The sequence below is a fragment of the Dromiciops gliroides genome, chromosome 4, assembly GCF_019393635.1.
Source record: "Dromiciops gliroides isolate mDroGli1 chromosome 4, mDroGli1.pri, whole genome shotgun sequence".
Lineage (NCBI taxonomy): Eukaryota > Metazoa > Chordata > Mammalia > Microbiotheria > Microbiotheriidae > Dromiciops > Dromiciops gliroides.
In genome coordinates, this window is record NC_057864.1 from 95333698 (window position 1) to 95356897 (window position 23200).

Consider the following 23200-nt stretch of genomic DNA (forward strand, 5'->3'; position numbering starts at 1 on the left):
AGGGTAACTGCAAACTAAGAAAGTTGAGACTGTGAGACTGAAATTAAAAGATCTGATATAAAAAATTCTTCTTCATGTTGAATTTCCTGCTTTGTAAAAAATGACTCTTGTGATTCATAAAAAATTAAAGTACATTCCTATTCTATGAATGACCAAATAACCTATTAATGTTCCTCTTAATAATTTTCAAAGTTAAAGATTGTTTTCCTAACACTGGTCATTGACCACAGTCTGAGCCAGGTTAAAATGATATCCCTCTAGTTGTCTGCAGTCTATATTTTGGCTTCTTCCTCTTGACTCAGTTCAGACTAGACTTTTCAATAACTTGACAGAGCTCCACTGCTGTAAGCTGCTGCCAACTTCAGTGACTTGCCAATTCCAGAAACAGCTCCTTAAACACACCTGTTGCCAGCTCCCTACGTTTGAACTAACAGAAATGGACTTTTCCTTCTCACCATAGTACTTCGGATTCTTTTTCAAAGAATTATTTTTAATAGTACTTGCTTTATCAGGGTACGTGATTTTCCAATAAGATTTCTCATTCTAAAGTATCATTTAAAGTTCTAGGAGTAAGTAAATGATTGTTCTTCCCTAGAAAAGATCTTGTCTAGGGTTATAGAAATAGGAAAAATGTAGTGGGTAATCAGTGTTCTCCATAATATTTTTAAAGCTGTAAGTTTGCAACTATGTTATGTGGGCATATATGAATAGTAGTATTTTAAACTTACAAAAAGGGTATCTAATATTATACACAAACATTGTAGTATATAACAACTAGGTACAAATTAATTGTAAACATTTCTGGGATAGGTCAAAAGGGGAATTGAGGTGGGAACTGGACAATATAGGACTATGTACCTAGGGTAGCTAGGTGGCACAGGTCATATTAGCTGTGTGACCCTAGGCAAGTCACTTAATTTATGTTTTCCTTCTTTTCCTCATCTGTAAAATAGGGCTATTAATAGGATCTACTTCCTAGGGTTGAGATAAATGACATATCTGTAAAGTGTTTAGCAAGTGCCTGGTACATAGTAGGTACTATATAAATTCTCATTCCCTCTCTTCTCTTCCCTTTGGTTTGTGGCTATGTCACACTATTGCCTTATTTGGAGCTTGTAGTACACTACAACCCCCACATGAAGTGCTCTCCCCTCCCCCAACCTCCCTTTTAAAGGTAGAGCCAACATAAGAAAAGTTTGAGCAAAAATCCCCAGGGGGAGGAAGGACAATTCCTTCTCAATACAGTTAAAGCTGGAAAAAAAGCATGCATAAACTAAGAAACCAGTTGAGATTGTTATCTGGTACCTATAGAATAAAGAAATTCAAGGACTAAGATGAGCAGGAAAGCTACTTCAACAATCTCTATCATTATGACTTTAGCTTGTCTATACCACAGTACTTGCCACTTTATCTTTTTTTTTGAGGCAATTGGGGTTAAGTGACTTCCCAGGGTCTGAGGCCTGATTTGAATTTAGGTCCTCCTGAATTTAGCTGCTCTATCCACTGGGCCACCTAGCTGCCTGCCACTTTATCTTTCATCTCTGTGCCTTTGGGTAAGCCACCCTCAATTTCTGGAATGTCCTTCCTCTTCACTTCACTCTGAATTCTTCTCATCATTCATAGCTCAGCTCAGGTTGTCTTACAGGGCTTTCCTTTTCTCCCCAGCTTCTTGGTGTCTACCCTGTTATTCTTTACTTAATACATAAATTTGATTTTACTTATGTGTATGCTTTTATTTTGTAGAATTTAAGCCCTTTGAGGGCAGAAACTTGTTTTTGTTCCCAGTTCTGGGCACATAATAGGTGTTTAATAAATGCTTGTTGATTGATTTGTCTTCAGTTAGCTATTTCTCTTCTCCAGATGTCTTTTAAAAATCTAAGAGATATATCCTAAATAGATAAAAGAGGGAAAAGACCCACAAGTATATAATATTTACATGTCCTTATATAAATACTTGTATTTGTAAGCATTCTTTTCATAGACCAAACTGGAAACTAAGAGGGGTGTCCATTTACTGGAAAAAGTCTAAACAAATTGTGGCATAAGAATGTAATGGAATTCTATTGTGCCACAAGAAATGATGAAATGGATGGCTTCACAGGAAACTTGGAGGATCTCAGTGTACTGACACAGAATGAAGTGAGTAGAACTAAAATAATTTATACAATGATATTGTAGAAAAAAACAATTTTGAAAGACTTTGGAACTGAATAATGAAATGAAAAACCATGTATCCAGAAGACTGAAGATGCATTCTGCTATCCACTTTTTTGCCAGAAAAGTGGTGAACTTAAATCTAGAAGGAGACATGCAGTTTTGGATATGTTTTGCATAATTAGATGTATTTGTTGTGTGGACTTTTTTTTTTTTTCCTTTTCCAGTTCTTCAATGAGGGGGTAATGAGCAGTAAAGATTAGAAATGCTTAGAAAAAAAATCCAAGGAGAGGTAGCATGGGGTAATGCAGTGGTTTGTACCGTTTGAGCATAAGGACAATTTTTAATGTAAAAAAAAAATTAACAGACCACACTCCTTTATAATGGTGGCTGTTAACTGTATTTGTGTTAGCACTTCCTGGTTCTCCCACCTTCTAACTATTCTTTGCAAAAGGTGGTCTCTCTTTAGGTTTATGCCTTTTAAAAACAAGAAATTCCCGCTATAGACCATTTCATCCTCCCACCCAGACTCTAATAACACGACCTTGTATACTAATTCAATTAGTTCAGGGTTGTGAGAAGAGTCCTTGGTAAACTTTAATAGTGCTAAAATGAGTTATGAGTAAATTTAAGGGTGTCTCCAGGAATTGATCTTTGGGAAACTCTCAAAATTTGATAATGGGGGACAATTGGGAAATCTGGGCTGACGCCAAAGAAATCAGGGTACCTAGTATGGGCATCGAAGCTGAGTGTCCCTGTGTCTGAAGCATCCTCTACGCAGGAGTCTTTACACTAGGTCACTTTCTTTAGTTTTCCCAGACCTTGGAAGTATGCTCGCTATCCCCTCTTTCCCAGAACAAATGTCAATCCAGGAGGTGTGGCCTAACCAGTCCTGTAAAAGGTCTGTGGTTCTGTAAAGGAAAGGGTATGCTGCCAACTCGGTTTACCTCAAGTAAGCAGTAGGGCATTTAAATGAAAACGACGAAAACCCCAAGTTCTTAAAAAGCAGTCCATCCTTAGTGCAGTGGGGAACTAAGTGATCCTCAGCCGGTTGAGGGCATCTAGAAGCGCACAGGCTCAGACGTCCCGTGGCTGCTGAGATCCAAGTTGGAAAAGTTGCTTCAGGATTCCTGTACTCCATCCCTCGCTTGATCTTCTAATTCCGTACGACTGGGGAGACGCTGAGAGTGGGATGGAGATGGGTGGGATGGGTGCTGCGGGTGGACATCCCGAGCGTAGATTACCCCCATTCTCTCCCCGTTCCCCGTCCCATCCTGCCTAGCCCCGGGTCCCGCCGGGGGCTCTGAAGGTGGGGGGGAAGGCAGGGGAGCGCACAGCTGGATGGTCCCGGGTTGGACTAGGAGACAGAGGTGAGGCGCGTGCGCGTGCAGGGATCCCGCGGAGCGGGGCGGGCCGGGGTGGGGCGCGCGCGGGGGGAGGGGCGGGGATCCCGCGGCCTCGCGGGGCGGGGGGAGGAGGGGCCGGAGCGCCGGCCCCGCCTCTCTCCTCGGGGATGCCGGGATGTTTACACTGCTGACAGCGGCAGCAGGGGCAGGACGAGGAAGATGGGCCGCCGCTAGTCTCGCCCTCGGGACGCTTCTCTCGGTGCGCCGGGCGGGTGCCCCAGCCTGCAGCGTCCGGAGGGGGCCGGCGGGGAGTGAGGAGGCCGATCGGCTCCGGACCCCGCAGCCACAGCCCCCGGCCCCAGCAGGCCTTTCTCGGGCCGCACCCCGCAGAGCCGCCGCCAGCCACCGGTGTCGGGTCCCACACAGGTGGGAGGAGGGAAAACTCTCAACTTCCTGGTAAGAGAGCGGCAAGGGAGCAAGGAGGGCCGGGGCAGGGGGAGGGGAAAGGACGAAGCAGGGGGCCGGACGCAGCCGCTTCACGCCTGGGCGGGGCGCGACCCCCCTACTCCCGGGACTGCCTCTTTTCTAATGCGGGCCAACGGGAGGGGGAGTTGCGGGCCCCGGTAACCGTCACGGACCTCCGCGGCTGCCGCCGTAACCAAGAAACTTCGCGGCCGCCGCAGCTTTAGAGGAGGAGGCGGAGGAGGCGGCGGCAGCGGCAGCGGCGGCCGCAACAGGTCGATTGGTTTCCAGACCGAAGGAACTTGAGCGAGGTCCCGCCTCCCGCCACTCAGCCGGCCTCCTCTCATTGGCCGCATAGCTTATGTTTCCTTCGCCGATTGGTTGGGACCAGCTGTCAGGGTTTAGCCGCAGCCAAGTCTTGAAAGTGAAGTTTGGGGCGGGGGTGGGGGGGTGCGGGGGAGGAGAATGGAAGACGTGGGAGAGAACTCGGGCTGCTGGCTGGGGCGAGGGGAGAGAGGAACCACGAGAGTTAAAGTAGGGGGTGGGTTCTGGACTCTCAAATGTAAGTTAGGTGTGGGAGGGTGTCAAAAGGAGGGGAGCTGGAAGGGCAAAGACGAAGCTGAGGCCCTAGCCTGGGTGATAGAGGAGGGCCAGGAGCCGGACCATAACCGGACACACTCTAGGACCGGCTCAGAAATAGGGTGTACGTACTCTGGAGGAGACGGCCCCGAGGTGGGACCGTCCCTCCCTCCCTCCCACCGCCACCACCTTCTTCCTGTATACAGTACTTTTTGGAGATCCAGATGCAGAAGCAGTTATTTTCCTAGGCACAAATATATATATTCCTAGATATGAAGAATATGTATTCTTATTTAGGAAAATGTATTCTTCCATGCGAAGAATATTCCTCTCTCTGAATATATAGGAATATATGTTCCCATGTATATGAAGAATCATATCTATCGATATATCCATACACATATACATGAATGCATAGGCATACTATGGAGAATATATATTCCTAATATTTTTAATATGTAGGCCATATTCCTGTAGCCTATGTTGGCATGGAAAGATTATTCACATTTTTCATATTATAAAGCCACTTTTCCAGCTGTCTTTCCAAACTCTACTGATTTCATTAGATAGTGGTGATTGAAGGTCAGAAATGTACTAGAGAAATGAAAGGGTGATTGCATAAAATTCCTCTCAGAACTAGAATAACTAATCATATGAAGATGTTTATATAGGGTGGCCTCCAAATCTTAGTGTACTTTAATCTTATGACCCAAGAATCCAAGTTTAATGGCCTCCCCAAAGTCTTTATTATAGTTTTAGGTTTTAGTAACTTAAGCATTATTAGTTTAAAATGCACTGAGTCTTTTTTTGTTTTTTGGCTGGGCAGTGAGGGTTAAGTGACTTGCCCAAAGTCACACAGCTAGTAAGTGTCAAGTGTCTGAGCTCATATTTGAACTCAGGCCCTCCTGAATCCAGGACTTGTGCTTTATCCACTGCACCACCTAGCTGTCCCTGCACTGAGTCTTTTTGGGGCACCCTGTATACGTTATTCAAACCTATAACTGCACTAAGACTTTTGGGCCACCAGGTGTACACAAGTCTGTAAAGACTTTACATTCTAAAGGAGGCAACATATTGTGGTAGGTGTAGAGGGCAAGATATCTTGCTTGGCAGACTCTAGGGTAATCAGTGTAAAGTACTGAGTATAAATCATGTATGTTTTTAAAAGCCTATAAATTGATTAATAAATATGCCAGTTTATTTTGTGCAAGGCAGTATTTTCCATGTTTTGTGAGATACAAGGATTGATCACTGAATTCAAGGATATGAACCAATTTAATTGAAGAGCACAATCCCTTCCCTGAACATAGTAGGCATTTTAGTAGCTACATTATGCATGTATATTGAATTGACCAGGCAAAGGTGCAAAACGTTAAATAATCTGAGATTAATGTTCTAGTAGTTTAGTGTAAACTAATAAATGATACAAGGCACTGAGTAAAAATAATTGCCATAACCTTCTTGACGTGTGAGTAAGGAAATGGAAAAGACATAGTGTGTGTTGGGGAGATGACCTGTCTGGGAGTTGAGGGGGTGGTGTTGCTAAAAAATATAGGGAAAATTGCCTATGTAAAACTGGTTAATTTGTGTCTAAGGGTTCAAAAAACTCCCACTTCTGTCTCTAGTGAGTTCCACAGAATGTATAGTTTCTCTTTCAGTTCTCCAAATAGGTTATCCCCTATTTAATGTAAATCTCATTGTATATTGGGGGATATGTGGGAAGTATGATTCAGTAACTTGTAAGGGAGAAGAAAGGAGGGACGGACATCTAGAGTCCAAGAAATCCCATTCTGAAAATGTTTCCTTGTTTTGGGGAAGGGGAAGTCTGAAGGACTACATCTCCCACAAATCGCTGGGGTTGCCTGGGTACTGACTCCACCTATCTTTAGCATTGACGGTTTTTCCAGTTAGTTAGGGAGGATTTCCAGAAACCAAAAACTAAGATGTAATAATAAATGTAAAAGGCCTGAAACTTTCTGGTTTAGGGGGGGAAAATGGGATAGATGGCATGCCCAAAAAGATTCCTCAGGATGACTTTGATGTATAGCTGAAGAGCTGATAGAGCCCTAAAACAAATTGAAGAGAAGGACAGCCTAGGCAGGCAGTGATTTTTGTGCTTTGTATCATGGTTCATTTACTTCTTATGATTGGTTTAAAAAAAAATTGAGGTTTTTTTTTTCTGGTCAGAAAAACTAGTCTATTGTACAGTCCATACAGCATATTTGTGTGTGATTAAAGTTATTTTTAAAAAATGACATAAATAGAATGTCAAAGTATAGATCCCAATTGTATTTTGTATATTTACTTTAAGAAACTTACTTTTAAATGTGATTTTAGAAAATCAGTATTTTTAAGCAAGTTATGAGTTCATGTGAAATAGTTAAAAATGATCTTGAGTAATCATCCAATTTCATTTTTATTCTCATTTTAAAAGAAAATCTGAACTACCATGTTGATTTATCTAATTCAGTCAATTTCTGAACCTCTTCCCTCCCTCCCCATTTTTCTCCTTTACACATTTTCCTTCAGGATGGTTAATTTTAAGTATTTTTTCCGTATCTTAATAAAATAACTTGCTACACAAATGAGCAAAGCATCTCTGGTTCCACAAGTGGTTGTGAGGGAGGAGATAGAGACTTATTTTGACTGGTTTATGTATTTGCTTGCCCTTAGTGCCTTATATACAGTATTACATTTTTGAATGTTGCAATCACAGTTTAATATCTGAGCCAAGCTGTTTAACCATTTAACTGTATGATTTTACCCCTACTTTGCTGCAGTTGGCAACACTGTGTACAAAGCCCAACCCTTATACACATTAGGAAACTAAGGGTCAGAGAAGTTGGTTTGCTAAAGGTCATTATTGGTAGGTAGTCATGCAGTCAGAATTTATATACATGTCCTTGGATGCTTAATGTGGACACTCTTCCTCCATTGCATGCTACATCTCTAGTCAGTAATTTGTAACAATAGCAAAATATTACCCCTAAGAACTTTCTCTTGTCTTTTGCCATTATCTTTTTTTTCCTGAGGAGATAGATACTTGAGTAATGTGATCAGAGATCAAGATGTTTGTGGGATAGGAACATTTTACTATGTTTCTACAATAAAATAAAGTTTGTTTTGCTATTTATTAGTCTAGTGTTTTGAATTGTCACTTTTTACTAGTATGAATCCCTCCAAATTTTTTGTTTTTGTTTTTTATTTTATTTTTTTTAAATTTCTTATTTTCTTGGAAAATAATTGTTTTCTTATTATAAAGGTGTGCTAGAAGAGATAAATTTTATTGATTGAAATATAGGATGGCTCTGAATAGAAGCCATAATACTACCATCCTATCTCTTTAAATGGGGGAGAACAACACTGAAAAATAGGGATAGGTACAGGACCTGTGATTTTATCGATATTCCAAATAAGAAACTTCCTCTACCAATGCAGAACAATGTGTCCTCTGCAGCTTAAGTTCAGTGACTTGCCTAGCGTCAGTATTCATCCAAGACTACATCTGAACCTAGGTCTTCCAGGTTAGAAAGCCAGTTCTCTATGCACTATACTTTAATGTCTCTAACTGAAAAAATAATCACACACTATTAAAATATGTATTTAAAGTAAAAAAAATGTTGTACTTCTTTCCATTAAAAAATATTTTCATTATCATTGCCTACTTCACATTCCCACCTTTGTCTTTTTGTTGTTCAGTTATGTCTAACTCTTTATGACCCCATGGACCATAACATGCCAGGCCTTTCTATCCTCCACTCTCTCCAGGTCTGTTCAATTTTATTTTGTCATTTCCATGACACATCCATCTCATCCTCTGTCATTCCCCCTTTCCTTTTGTCTTCAGTTTTCCTCAACATCAGGCTCTTTTCCAGTGAGTCCCTCTTTTCATTATGTGGCCAAAGTATTTAGGCTTCAGCTTCAGTATTTGACCTTCCAATAGCCTGAATTAATTTCTTTAAATATTGACTGATTTGATGTCCTAGCTGTCCAGGGGACTCTCAAAAGCCTTCTCCAGGGGCAGCTAGGTGGTGGAGTGGCTAAAGCACCAGCCCTGGATTCAGGAGGACCTGAGTTCAAATGCGACCCTTGACACTTACTAGCTGTGTGACCCTGGACAGGTCACTTAACTGAAATTGCCTCACCCCCCCAAAAAAAACAAAAAGCCTTCTCCAGCACCACTATTTGAAAGCATCTATTCTGTGACGCTCAGCTTTCCTGAGTCCAACGCTCACAGCCATACCTTGCTACTGGAAAAAACATAGTTTTGATTATATGGACCTTTGTCAGCGAGGTGATGTCTCCATTTTTCAGTAAACTGCCCAGATTTGCCATGGTTTTCCTTCCAAAGAGCAAGAGTCTTTTAATTTTATGGCTGCAGTCACCCTTTGCAGTGATTGTTGAGCTTGAGAATAATTTGACTGCTATATCCATTTCTTCTCCCTCTATTTGCTTGAAGTGATGGGACCAGTTGTCAAGATCTTAGTTTTTTTTTTTCCTTTTAGTGTCCTTTTAAAACAGTTTGCAGTGTAATATAAATGTGTGATGCTAGCCCTTTCAATTTTTATACGTCAGATTTGGGTTTTTAAAAAGTAGCTTAAATCCTGATCAATGACAGTCGTAATTTTTGAAGTAAACTTGTTAAAACAGTTCCAAAATTCCTTTCGGGCTTTGTTCCTCTTGATTGTTTTTTAGCCTTTGCTATTTCAAAAATGTAGAGTGTAACTACAACTGCCCAAAGCTGCACAAACATTTTGTCAGCCCTTCCAGTTTTATCCAAATCCAAATATTTATCCCTTGAAAAATCTATTCTACAGAAGAGGTTGTGTTTAAATTTGCTACATCAGATGTTCTTAGTATTTCTTTAGAATGTTCCTAAAATGAGGTTGCAAACAGTATATATAATATTATAACATTTTATAAATTGGATGTATGACTGGAGTTCAGCTTGAATTGATTTCTTATTGATTCATTTTGGTTTGACCGAGTAGATCCTTCTGAACGGACACCAACTACCATACTCGCCCTGTATAATTTCCTAAGAGTTAAGCAAAACCCATGATAATTGTGAGAGATTATACCGGTTTGCACTTTGGGAGTTTACTGATTGTTTTTAGAAAGGAAGAATTTTAGTAAGCGATGTAACTTAAGTTGATACCCACATTGACTTGTATTTGACCTAAGTCTTTGCCTTTTAATACCTGTTGAAATTTATAGATTATTTTTTGGCTCTGCTTTATTCACTCTTCCTTACATCATATTAATCTTCCTCTTTTCCCCTGAATTCTTAATACTCTTCTTTCCTTTGGCACAATAGTATTCCATTGTATTAATATTTCACAATTTGTTCCATTCCCCAGTCTTTGGACACATGTTTGTTTTGTATTATAATTAATGTTATGGATATCTTTTTTTTGGCTTTCATTAAACTTTTGGTAGGTAAACCCAATTAAGCAGGATCTCTTGGTCTGAGTGTATGATTTATCATCTTTCCTCACATACTAAAATTAAAAAAAACTTTCTACAAATGTGTTATATTTGTTTAATATGTTTTATTCTTAAATAATATTTGCCATATTGTTTAAAGAACTAAATTTTTTTGAGGATACATTTCTACATTTTTTCTTTAGGATCTTTGAATGAAATGAATTAGATTATTGTATATACTTTATGTGATTTACCCTTTTGCAGATTAAAGTTGTAGATTAGAATTAAAAATTTAACATAGGACAGCTCAACTCATAGTATCACCTGTGGAGCTATTAAAACTCTAAAAACTGATTAATCTGCTTTAGGTGATTGTCATCCTCAAAGGGTTGTATTAGTCTTCTTTCATCCCCAGTTATTTCTGATTCAAAGAGGGAATTTTGAATGTAGAGAATGTATTTCATGAATGTTATGTTAGTTGGGGAAGAGTACAAATGTCCAAGAAGTGTCCCTTAATTTTTAAGTAGTTCAGTTTTTTTCCTATTTGTGGTGAATCAGAACTGCCACAAATTGTTTATGTAGTCAGATTAGGCAATTTTTGCATTAGCAGCAATCTGAAATGCTAAGTCCTGCAGTTTGTAAGTGAATAAAACAGCATTTAAGTACTTTATCTTTAGGTAAACCTTCATTTCTATCATCTAATGGAAAGTGTATTTTCATAATGCTGTTAGTTTTGATGTGACTTTTAATAAAACTAAGTTGTTAGGGTTTACTTCCAAATACTCCCTGGTAATAAAACAGTAAGTAACAGATCTAAATGTCTTCTTCTTTGGTATTTGACTTTACATGGAGTATGGAGTCATTCTTGGGGCAGCTAGGTGTAGAAATAGATGAATGCTGGGCCTGGAATAAGGAAGATGAGTTCAAATTCGGCCCAGAAACTAGCAGTAGGACCCTAGGCAAATGACATAATCCTGTTTGCCTCAGTTTCCTCATCTGTAAAATGAGCTGGAGAAGGAAATGGCAAACCACTCCAGTATCTTTGCCAAGAAAACCACAGGTGGTAAAAAAATTAAACACAACTGAAAAAATAGCCTTTCTTCCAATTTTTTTTTTAAAGAAAATAAGGACTTTATAGAGGTCTTTTCCTAAAAGTAGAAGTAAGCATTGCCAAATGAACTGAGTTCAGAAGAAGAAATTGGATATTTCTGATGCAACATTGTGCATGCCCTTGGCCATTTTTTAAAAATTTAATTTAATTTTTTTGTATTTTATTTATTTATTTTTTCTGTTACAGGTAAAGATAGTTCTCAACTTTTGTTTATACAAGCTTTCCAATTTCAGATTTTTCTCCGTCCTTCCCCTCCCTCCGCCCTCCCCTAGACAGCAGGTAATCTGATATAGATTATATATATGTATATATATATACATATATATATAAAATAACACTAAACATTTCTGCATTAGTCATGTTATAAGAGAAAAATCAGAGCAATGAGGAAAAACCTCAAAATAGAAAGACAACAGCACCAAAAACAAAAGAAATAGTATGGTTCATTCAGCATCTATACTCCACAGTTCTTTTTTTTTTTTTTTCCCCTGGATTTGGAGATCCTCCTCCATCATGAGTTCCCTGGAACCTTTCTGTACCATTGCATTGGTGAGAAGAATATAGTCCATCACAGTAGGTCAACACACAGTGTTGATGATACTGTGTACAATGTTCTTCTGGTTCTGCTCATCTCACTCATCATCAGTCCACATAAGACCCTCCAGGTTTCTCTGAACTCCTCCTGCTCATCGTTTCTTACAGCTAAGTGTGTATTTGAGGCAGGATTCAGATCAGGTCTTCCAGACTCCAGATCCAGTGCCCTGGCTACACATGGTCTTTAGCTTCCTTGGCCTCTTCTCTTTCCCCCTCCTTCATTGACAATTGCATACTTTGAACCCCTTTCCCTTTTCAGGTACCCAATTGCCTTACCGATAAACTACATGCTATCAAAATAAGAAAGGACCTGCTATACTTAAGTTATTTGCATCTTATGCTTTCTATCTCTACTGTAATGGAAAGCTTTGTTTAATGGTGAAGAATTATTGATTTTTCAGTACTATCTGGTAGGTCTCTGTCTTTTTTGGGGTATGGGAGGAGTAACAGTGGTAGTTTGCTTATTCTTAAGGCCAAAGTTGAGCTGGGGGCTAGGGAGGAAGAGTCAAAAATTTGCAGGTCTACAGTCTCCTTTCAATGAAAGCTTTCCTGGGAATTGGTGGTGGTTGAGGGTTGGAGAAATAGACTTGAGTTGAGTGGCTGTAGTACTAAGTCTCTGGAGATGGTGGGGAATGAAAAGTTTTTGTTATGTTAATAGCTGCCTATTCCACAATTTATATCACTCACCTTGTTTCAGGTAGGTTAGTTTAGGCTAATTCTAACTGTGCCTTCTCAGCCCTCTCTCCCTTCCTTTCCTGAGCAGAGGAGGGGAACTTCCTAACTTTAACCCTTTCTCCCTCTCTGCTCCAGGACTCAGACACACAATTTTATATTTTCTGACACTAGCTAATTATTTTAGCTAATACTTATTTTTTTTTTCCTTTTTGAGTACTGTGGCTTTTCTCCTTTTTTCTGATATCTTGGACCACAACTTCCTTATGTCTTCAATCATTTTTACCTCTTGAGGCAGAATTTCTGAAAGTCTGTCATTGGAACACAGGTTCTTCATTAATAGAGCTGTTGTATCCACATCTGTTTTATATTAAATTATAGTATGTTTTAAAATACTCTTTTTATTTAAAATATTCCTTCCTCCCCCCCCCCCCAGCTCAGTAAATATCTAGTCTGACTGGTAACGTGCTAAATTCTGTGAGGGATTTGATGGACTTAGGGAAAAGCAGCATGTTACAGTAGAAAGGGTACCTCCCAGCCCCCTTCCATCTACACACTATTTATTGACTGATGTCCTCTGACAAATTCGTTCCCAAGGATAAATCTCTTTTTATAATGATAACCTACCTGAACTTATTATTCAATGATTAACATACTCCCACCTTGTAATTCTCTCTCTATCTAGGCAATTCTGAATACCTGGCAGACATTATTCAAACTCTTCTTGGCTACTACACTGAACAGTCCCTCTTATTTCCCTCCCCTTCAATCCAGCCCTACTAACATTCTGCTTCAAAGCTACTACCCATTCCACTTTGTGCTCTTTGGCATGCATGGCCCATGAATAGCTAACTTTCACCTTGAACTTTTTCCTTTTCTGATCTTTGCATTTTTGTATATTTACTGAGACCTGCTCTCCTCTTCTTCTTCTTCTTTTTTGGTGGGCTAATGACGGTTAAGTGACTTGCCCAGGGTCACACAGCTAGTAAGTGTTAAGTGTCTGAGGCTGGATTTGAACTCAGGTCCTCCTGAATCCAAGGCCAGTGCTTTATCCACTGAGCCACCTAGCTGCCCCAACCTGCTCACTTCTGATGATAGTACACATTGCTTGGAGTCAGGAAGGCGGCCTGAGTTCAGTAGCAGCCCAGGCACTTACTAGTTGTGTGGCCATGGGCAAGTCACTTAACCCCTGCCTCAGTTTCCTCAACTGTAAAATGGGGATAATAGTATCCTACCCCTCAGGGTTGTCATGGGGATCAAATAAGATAATATTTGTAAAGTGCTTAGCACAGTGGCAGGATGCTTATTAAATCCTTTCCTTTGTCTCTTCCCTTCTTCCTCTCTTCCTTCCTTCCTTCCTTCCTTCCTTCCTTCCTTCCTTCCTTCCTTCCTTCCTTCCTTCCTTCCTTCCTTCCTTCCTTCCTTCCTTCCTTCCTTCCTTCCTCTCCTTCCTTCTTTCCCTCCTTTCCTCCCCATCCTTTCTGGTATTTTCACTCATGCTTCTCAGTTTCAACCCACATGGGTCCTGATGGGGAAGTTAAAATACTTCCTTGCTGCTTGTTGTCATTTTCAGTCTCTCCATCTACCACCATCATCTATGAACCTGTTTTCTGAGGTTCGTACATCCATATTTATCATGATTCTGGTAGCTGTCTATCTACCTAATGAGTACAAGGCCTAGCTCATAGTCTTTCTCTCTTTCCCACTTCTTGCAGTCATATTAGGGGCTTTTACTATACATACAGATACTTCTTCAAACATCATAACCTCCTAGTTTCTCAACTTGGTCATTTCCCATGACTAGTATATTCCTCCACCCCACCTAAGCTATATACAGAGATAGTCATACTCCTTGTTTTGCCATCATCTACAAATGTTTTACCTCTATTTTTTTGGGGGGTGGGGGTGGGGCAGTGAGGGTTAAGTGACTTGCCCAGGGTCGCACAGCTAGTAAGTGTCAAGTGTCTCAGGCTGGATTTGAACTCAGGTACTCCTGAATCCAGGGCTGGTGCTTTATCCATTGCGCCACCTAGCTGCTCCTACCTCTATTTTTATAAACTCTGAAATTCCTTTATTGGATCATAGTCTATTGTCATTCTATCTCTCCCTCTGGCTTGTAACCCCTAAAACTGTTGTTTATCCTCACCATGGCTTCCAATTGACCTGACAGCTTAGTTCTTCCCCAGGCCATCACTTCTGCACTGGCTTCATTTTCTTCCCTTCCCCATCTTAACCCCTTTGTGAACCAATCCAATGCTTCTTTTGAATCCCTTGCCCTCTTATTCCATTGAGGATCTTGCCCTGCCAAGGCCCAGCTGTAAATCACTCCTACCATCTTTTCATCTATTCATGAGCCTTTACTCCTGTACATACATTGCTGAATGAAGCTGGAGAAAATCACAAAATTGTGTTGACTTGATCCACTACAAATTTACGTTGCAACCAGGCCCCCAATGCAAGGCAATTTTTTCCATGTCCCTAATTAACTCACTATTCCACTCACCACAGCTATTCTTCCAAACCTATTTATCCCTCTTCAAACTTCCCATGGCTTCCTGTCCCATCACTTTCTCAGCTGAGAACCTTGCATCATACTCGCATCATACAATGAAAAAATTGATGCCATTCATTGAGTGTCCTCTTCCCTTCTCCACATATCACATCTCCAAGATGCTTTCTGCAACTTTCTCCACCTTTACACCTGTTTCACATAACGTGGTGGCCCTTCTCCTTGCTAAAGCAAACCTCTCTAATTCTCTTCCAACTGGCTGGAACAGGTTCTCCCCTCTTAGTACATTCTTTAACTTCAGTTCTCCCTGACTACTGACTGATTCCCTACTGCTTACAAATATGCCTGTTTCTCCCTCATCCTCAAAAATCATTTACTTAATCCATTTGTCCTCCTTATCTATAGTCTTATATATCTTCTCCCTTTTTTGGGCTAACTTCCTTGAGAAAATTATCTATAATCAATGATTCTACTTCTTTTCCTTGCATTCTCTAAACTCTCTTCAGTCTGACTTCTGACTTCATAATTCAACTGAAACTGCTCACTCTAAAGTTATCAGTGGTCTCTTAATTGCTGAATCTAAAGGCCTTTTCTCAATCCTCATCCTTATGATCCTTTTGCAGCTTTCAGCAATGTTATCCTCTTATTCTTCATACTTTCTTCTATGTTCTCATGACACAACGTTCTGATTCTTCTCTTACCTGTCAAACTATTCCACCTTCTTTGCTAAATCTTTATCTAGGTCACATCTGATAACTATGGCTATCCTTCAGGACTCTTCTTCTGTACTATTTCAATGATCTCATCAACTTGCATGGATTTATCTATGTGTTTGATTGGCATTTTCTTTTTCCAGCCCTAACTTCTCTCCTGACTGTCAGTCTGTTGAAGATGTTAGCATATTTTGAGTGACATGTTTTATTGTCCCTATTCCTTACCATTCTTTCTCATAATTGGGACTACTATGCCAAAGATAGCAAGTATTTCATTCACTCCTAATTTTTGGCCCACCTTAGATGGCATATTTTGTTTGTTATTCTTAGACTTACTTATTATTTGAGAATTATTTCTTAAAAATCCTTTTCTTTTTTAGGTTCCTTTTCCCCTCCCCCCCTTTTTAGGTTCTTAAAAGTATCCAGACCATTAAAGCCAAAGCAGAGTGTGGTAGTAAGAGTATGAACTAAAGATCTGAGTGTTTCATTATTGTGTTGTCATTCCTTTTTTTTTTTAAAATTCTGTTTATTTCATGTGTGGCTGGCCACACCACTTTGTTGAATCAGTTTCCCAGTCTGCAGAAGAAAAATAAAACATATCTCTTTTTGTTCTCAGTGTCATGATGAGAAGGTAGATAGATAAATGAGAAGGTGGATAGATAGATGGATGGATGGATGGATGGATGATAGATAGATAGGAAGGTAGGTAGATAGGAGTCAGTGCCTGGAACATAGTAGGTGCTATTTATATTTAAATGCTTCCTCTCTTCCTTCTTTCTTTCCCTCTTCCTGTGTGGAAAATGAGAACATGATAAACTTTTTAGTATGGGTTTTGAATCTGGGTGACTGGAAGAATGGAGATACCTTTAACAGAAAGAAGGAAGTTAGGTGGAATGGGTTGGGGGTCAAAAGAGTTCCTCTTTGGATATGTTTTGTTTGAAGCCAGAACACCTGGCTTCAAGACTCGTGTCTGCCACTCATCGGTAGGTCTGGTCATGGTCAAGTCACCTCATTTCTTTTAGCTTTGATGTTTTTTATCTAAAAAATAAGGAGATTGTACAGTACACTCTTGGAGGAGACTGTGTAGGATGGTAGAGTGTTGGACTTCAAGGAAGTTACTTCTCCTCCTGGGGCCTCGTTTTGCTCAAATGTAAAATGAAGGAGTTGGCTGAAATGACCTCTAAGATTCTTTACCGCTATAAATTTGTTATACCACTGTCAGATGAGTTTGGAAGTTATTTTTTTTTTTTGTTTTGAAGTGGCAAACCGCAAATTTAATATTATTTTTGACACTGTTGGGCAAGTCAGACTCAATTAATTTGAAAATCTTTGTGAAATAAAGAGAAAAATATGTTACTACTCCTTATCACTAACATTTGCCAGGCACTTTACATTTATCTCATTTAATTCTCATAGCAACCCTGCGAGTGCTATTATTATCCCCATTTTACAGTTCAGGAACCTGAGGCAAACAGAGGTTAAGTGATTTGCCCAGGGTCATACAGCTAGTTAGTGTCAAAGTCTGGACAGAGGCCAGGTTTTAATTTAGGTCTATCTGAATTCAGGACTGCCCTACCTAGCTAGCTATAAAAAGCTGAATGGTTGAGTTGGAAATTTCATACAAAATTATTTCTTTTATTTGAGCCTAGATTGATTGTAGTAATAATAAATATTAAGAGTAAATAAAATTCACAGATAATTCAAATAAAGAAAATGACAATTTTATTCTTTTATCAGAACATAGATAAATGAGGAATATTAACATGTTTGAGATTGTTTCCTTTTCTGTGTATAGGCAGTGAAATATTTTAAAGGTGGTACAATGAAAAGTCATTAATTAAAAGAGTCCCTGGGTAATTTACTTCTATATAGTTTATTGTAATAAAAGTTGATTCTAAGACTGTATCAGCAAATTTTTGTGGTTTTGGTAATAATTTGAAATTTTCACTTACCTGGAAATAGATTTCTTGATTTACAAGTAATTAGTATTCCAGCTATTCTAGATTTAAAAAAACAACGAAACAAACCTCTTCATTTGTAGATTAAACCAAATAGCAACACAGTCAATTTTATCTCTTGAATTTTAGGACTTTTGTGTGTATTTTATTTGTATACATTCCTATATCTGTTATTGCCTAATATTATCATAAGGGGCAATTTAAATTGTGTATTTTGGGTAGTGATCTTTCTGCTCTGACCTCCACTTTCATTAAGATGTTACTAAGTAGTTTGAAAAATGGTTTGTTTTGTGGAGATATTTTATAACTATTTTTAGCTTCTCTTTTTTTCTTTGTGTTAAGCCCTCTCCATCCTTGTTTGTGCAGATCCTTTATATGTCAAGTCTTAATAATTTGGTTGCTAAATATTTCTTGAGTGTCTACTATGTGTAAGGCACTGAAGGAGAATGCTTAGATAAGATAAGTCTTGATGTTAGTGACATTTATAGCCTAGTAAGGGAAAGAGATAAATGCAGAAATAGATGTAGAATAATATACGGTCTGTACAAAAAAGAGTTTTGACCAAAGTGTGCTATGTGAAATCTCAGGAGAAAAGCTGGTTACTGACATGCACTGAGGATACAAAGAAAGGCAAAAACTAGGAACTTGGATTCTAATGGGGGAGAAAACCACATGTAAGATTTTTGCAGAATATATAGAAAGTAATCTCAGAAGGAAAGACACTTACAGCTGGGGGATTGGAAAAGCATTGCTTCATAAGGAAGCCAAGCAAACTAAGGGGTGGAAATTGGAGGGAAGACATTGTAAACCTGAGGGAGAACCAATACAGAGGCATGTGTGAAAACAGCAAGTAGACCAGTGTAGCTGGATTGTAGTATCAAGAGAAGTAAAGTGGAAGCCTAGAAAGGTAGGACCAGGCTAGGTTGTGAAGAGATTTCAGGGCCTGACACAGGACTTTATATTGGTCCTGGAAGAAAGTTGATGAGTTTGGAAAGATGCTTTGGTATCAGAGGGCAAAGGGCCTTGGATGCCAGTGTGAGTTTGAACTTTTAATATTATTATTAGCTAGTATTTACATAGTGCTTTGGGGTTTTCAAAGCACTTTATAAATCTTACCCTATTGATTCTCTCAACAACCCTGGAACATAGTTGCTGTTATTATCCCCATTTTACAGATGAGGAAACTGAAGCAAAGGGAAGTAAAGTGACTTGACCAGGGTTATGCAGCTAGTAAATGTTTGAAGCAGAATTCAAATTCAGATCTTACTGACTCCAGGTCAGTGTTCTATCCACTCCATTACCTGTAGCTGCCATATACATTATTGATAAGTAGTAGGGAGCAACTGAAGGGTTTTTAACAGAGGACCAGTATGACCAAATATGAGCATAAAGAATATTTTTCTATCAGTGTTATGAAGGGTACTTTGGGAAGGGGAGAATCTAGAGGTTGGAGAACTTGTTAGTTGGCTATAGCAGCTGCCTAAATGGGTGATAATGAAGGCTTTTACGAGAATGTTGGTAGTAGGAATAAAGGAGGGTGTGAAAGATGTTGCAGAGATGGAATTCATAGAGTTTAGTAATTGATTAGATATGAGAGTTAAGAGAGCATAAAGTCAGATACCACCAAGATTTTGAATACTGAAAACTCTTTAAAATGGTATTATTGGGTTCAGAGAAGGAATCAAATTCTAGAATAAGATTTTTATTAGACCAAAGTGGGCTATGGAAGGTCTAAGGAGAGATGGGATACAGGTAAGACCTTGATAGATGGTGATACTTCCTTTAAGTGGGGAAATGGCTTTCAAGTCAGGAGCTATAGTTTGGATAAAGGGATTTTGGGGGGAAAATACAAGGGGTGTCTAAGGAATGTGAGTAAAAAGTAGTCTATAATACATGGTTATCACAGGTCATTACTAGCATATAAATCTAGAAATCTACCTTTGGAAAGCCAGTACTTTTTAGTTGTAGGCTAAAGTTATGCCTAAGACTGCAGACTAGCCTTCAGGAATATGTAAACTGAGAATTACCAGAAAAGCAGGTAAGTTTTCAAAGAGGTAGAGGAACTAGAGATCAAATTGCCAACATTGGATTATGGAGAAAGTAAAGGAGGGAGCTTCAGAAAAACATCTACCTCTGCTTCTTTTAACTTTACTAAAGCCTTGTACTCTGTGGATCACAACAAATTGTGTCAAGTCCTCAAAGAGATGGGAGCACCAGATGATCTTACTTATCTGAGGAACTTATATGTGGGCGGCCAAGAAGCAACAGTTAGAACTGAATATGGAACAACTGATTGGTTTAAGATTGGAAAAGGTATACTACAAGGCTGTATATTGTCATCTCATTTATTTAACTTATATGCAGAGTACATAATGCGGAATGCTAGGCTGGATGAATCAAAACCTGGAATTAAGGTTGCTAAGAGAGAAATATTAGCAATCTCAGATATGCAGATGAGACCACTCTGATGGTGGAAAGTGAAGAAAAATTAAGAAGCTTTTTGATAAGGGTAAAAGAGGAGAGTGTAAATGCTGGCTTGAAGCTTATCATCAAAAAAACCTAAGATCTTGGCAGCTGTTCCCATCATTTCCTAGCAAATAGAAGGAGAAGAAATGGAAGCAGTGTCAGATTTTATATTCTTGGGCTCAGAGATCATTGCAGATGGTGACTGCAGCCATGACATTAAAAGACACTTGCTCTTTGAAGGAAAACTGTGGCAAATATGGACAGTTTACCAAAAAGCAGAGACATCACCTTTCTGACTAAGGTCCATATAGTCAAAACTATATTTTTTCCAGTAGCAAGGTATGGCTATGAGAGTTGGACTCTAAGGAAAACTGAGTGTCACAGAATAGATGCTTTCAAATCGTGGTGCTGGAGAAGGCTTTTGAGAGTCCCTTGGACAGCTAGGACATCAAATCAGTCAATATTTAAAGAAATTAATTCAGGCTATTGGAAGGTCAAATACTGAAGCTGAAGCCTAAATACTTTGGCCACATAATGAGAAGAGGGACTCACTGGAAAAGAGCCTGATGTTGAGGAAAATTGAAGACAAAAGGAAAAGGGGCATGACAGGATGAGATCGATGTGTCATGGAAATGACAAAATGAACTTGGAGAGATTTGGAGAGACAACACTGGAGGGCCTGGCATATTGTGGTCCATGGGGTCATAAAGAGTTGGATACAACTGAATGACTGAACAATAACAAAGAATTTGTACTATGATCTATAAAGAGTGGGCTATGAAACTCTTTTGAACAGAGGATTGACAAAAACCAGTGTTCAAGAAAATTAATCAGAATTGTGGAATTCTCTTAAAGAATAATGGCTGTTTCAGTGTTTGTCTGCTAAACAATATGGTGTCATATGACCATATCTTAATTACATTAATTAATTCTATTTCCCAAGTGGAATGTAGTGTTTGGACAGGGTTTGGTTTTTTTCTTTTTTTGATCTTTAACCTCAGTGCTTTAAAACACAGTAGGCATTCAGTAAATATTTATTGAATGTCAAATTTTTTACTTTGATCATTAATTAAAGCTCGTGAAAAGCAGCCCCTCAAAATACAATGAGACCTTATTCATGGTTGGATAATATTTTTAAACTGTTCATTTCATTATCATTTAATAATTATTGATTTCCCACACTGTGTTAGATGCTATCATATAGTATGTTAGATATTCTGGGCAATTTTCACAGGTCAAGATGCTGTAAATCTGTGTGTGTGTGTGTGTGTGTGTGTGTGTGTGTGTGTGTGTTTATTTCCATAAGCATCTTCTTTGTAGTGCCATATATTCTTTGGCTATTGCCTTTCTTTGAAGAAATAGACCTGAAAGTAATTTATAGTCCTGAACTTTCTCTTCAGTAGTCCTTGAAATATATTATGTCAGGGGCAGCTAGGTGGCGCAGTGGATAGAGCACTGGCCCTGGAGTCAGGAGTACCTGAGTTCAAATCTGGCTTCAGACACTTAACACTTACTAGCTGTGTGACCCTGGGCAAGTCACTTAACCCCAATTGCCTCACTAAAATATATATATATATATATATATATATATATATATATATATATATTATGTCAGTGTATTTGACTTAAATAATCAATTTTATGTGTTTTTTTGTCTTGGTGGAAAATTCAGAAGTATTTTTCATTTTCAGTAATCAACCTTAATATTTTCCCTTAAACTGGTTCTCATAACTTAAGGTTTCTTTTATATATATATATATATATTTTTTAAATTTAGAATTTTCACCAATTACACGTAAAAAAACCAAGAAATTTTTTCACATTGATTTTTTTAATATTATAGAAAGCTTTATTAGACCATAACTCTTGCAGAAGAAAACAGCGTATCTTTTATTTCAATATGGTGTTGCCTCCAGCTTCTTCTAATTTTGCTGAACCCATCTCATTTCTTCCTTCTTTTTCTGCTCTGCTGCTAGCTTCCATTCTTTTTCTGCCAGGGGCTTTAGGTAAGCATAGTGCTTCATTCAGTAGACTATACCCAAGAGCAGGGCTGAATACCATCCCACCTTGATGAGTGGGGAGACATTCAAGGGCTTGCACCATTTTTTTCCCACTGACCCTGGACCCTCACATTGATTTTTTAAAATTTTGTGTTCCAAATTTTCTTCCTCCCTCCTCAACCCTCCCTAAGAAATCAAGTAATTCAATGTAAGTCATACATGTATAGTCATGTGAAACATCTTCATATTAGTCAGGTTGTGAAAGAAAATAGACAAAATAACTTTAGAAAGAGGAACTGACAAATAAAATTATACTTCAATCTGTATTGAGATACCATCAGTTATTTCTCTGTTGGTGGTTTGCAGTTTTCATCCTTCATTCTGATAGCATCCTGCTCATCATTTCTTCCACAGTTACTATTGCTAACTATATTACCCTCTGTCCTATTCCCTCCCCTTGATATTTACTCTATTTTCTATCTTCTTTCACCCTATTTAAGGTTTCTTAAATTAGATTTAATTCATGTTTAAAACAGAATTATTTGCTTGCCATTTGAATAAAAAAACAAATCACCCTTTTCAACACTGGAAATTAATAAGTGGACATTTAAAATATACACAAAACTTAAAGACAAATCCTTACTAGTTCTGGGAAAGTACCTTTAGAAAAGCTGGCTTAGAAGTTGATAGGTAAATTTGTATTGAAAACCGTATCCTAATTGTTAGCTTTTCTGTATGCAAACAACCTAGATAATATTTTTTAAAAAAATTTTTAATAAAAGTATTTTATTATTTTCCAGTTACATGTAGAGATAGCTTTCAGCATTTGTTTACATAAGATTTCCAATTTCAAAATTTTCTCCCTCCCTCCCTCCCCCAGACAGTAGGCAATCCGATATAGGTTATTTTATATATATGTATATATATCCACACATATACTTACATATATACATATACATACATATATATATATACACATTCATAACAACATTAAACATATTTCTGCATCAGTCATGCTATAAGAGAAGAATCAGAGCAATAAGGAAAAACCTCAAAATAGAAAAACAACAGCACCAAAAGCAAAAGAAATAGTATGGTTCAATCAGCATCCATATTCCATAGTTCTTTCTTTTCTTTTTTTCTGGATTCGGAGAGCCTTTTCCATCATGAGTCCCCTGGAACTCTTTCGTACCATTGTATTGGTGAGAA

General features: G+C 38.5%; 1 protein-coding gene across 1 annotated transcript in view; it reads left to right on the top strand.

The window, feature by feature from the left end:
* The first annotated feature begins 3675 nt into the window (after positions 1 to 3675).
* The window catches only part of NEK7 (NIMA related kinase 7), a 180834-nt gene continuing 161309 nt past the window's right edge, over positions 3676 to 23200 (top strand). The window contains 2 exon segments of the mRNA XM_043962734.1: positions 3676 to 3942; positions 3945 to 3956. Of these exon segments, the coding sequence (XP_043818669.1) occupies positions 3676 to 3942; positions 3945 to 3956 (279 nt within the window).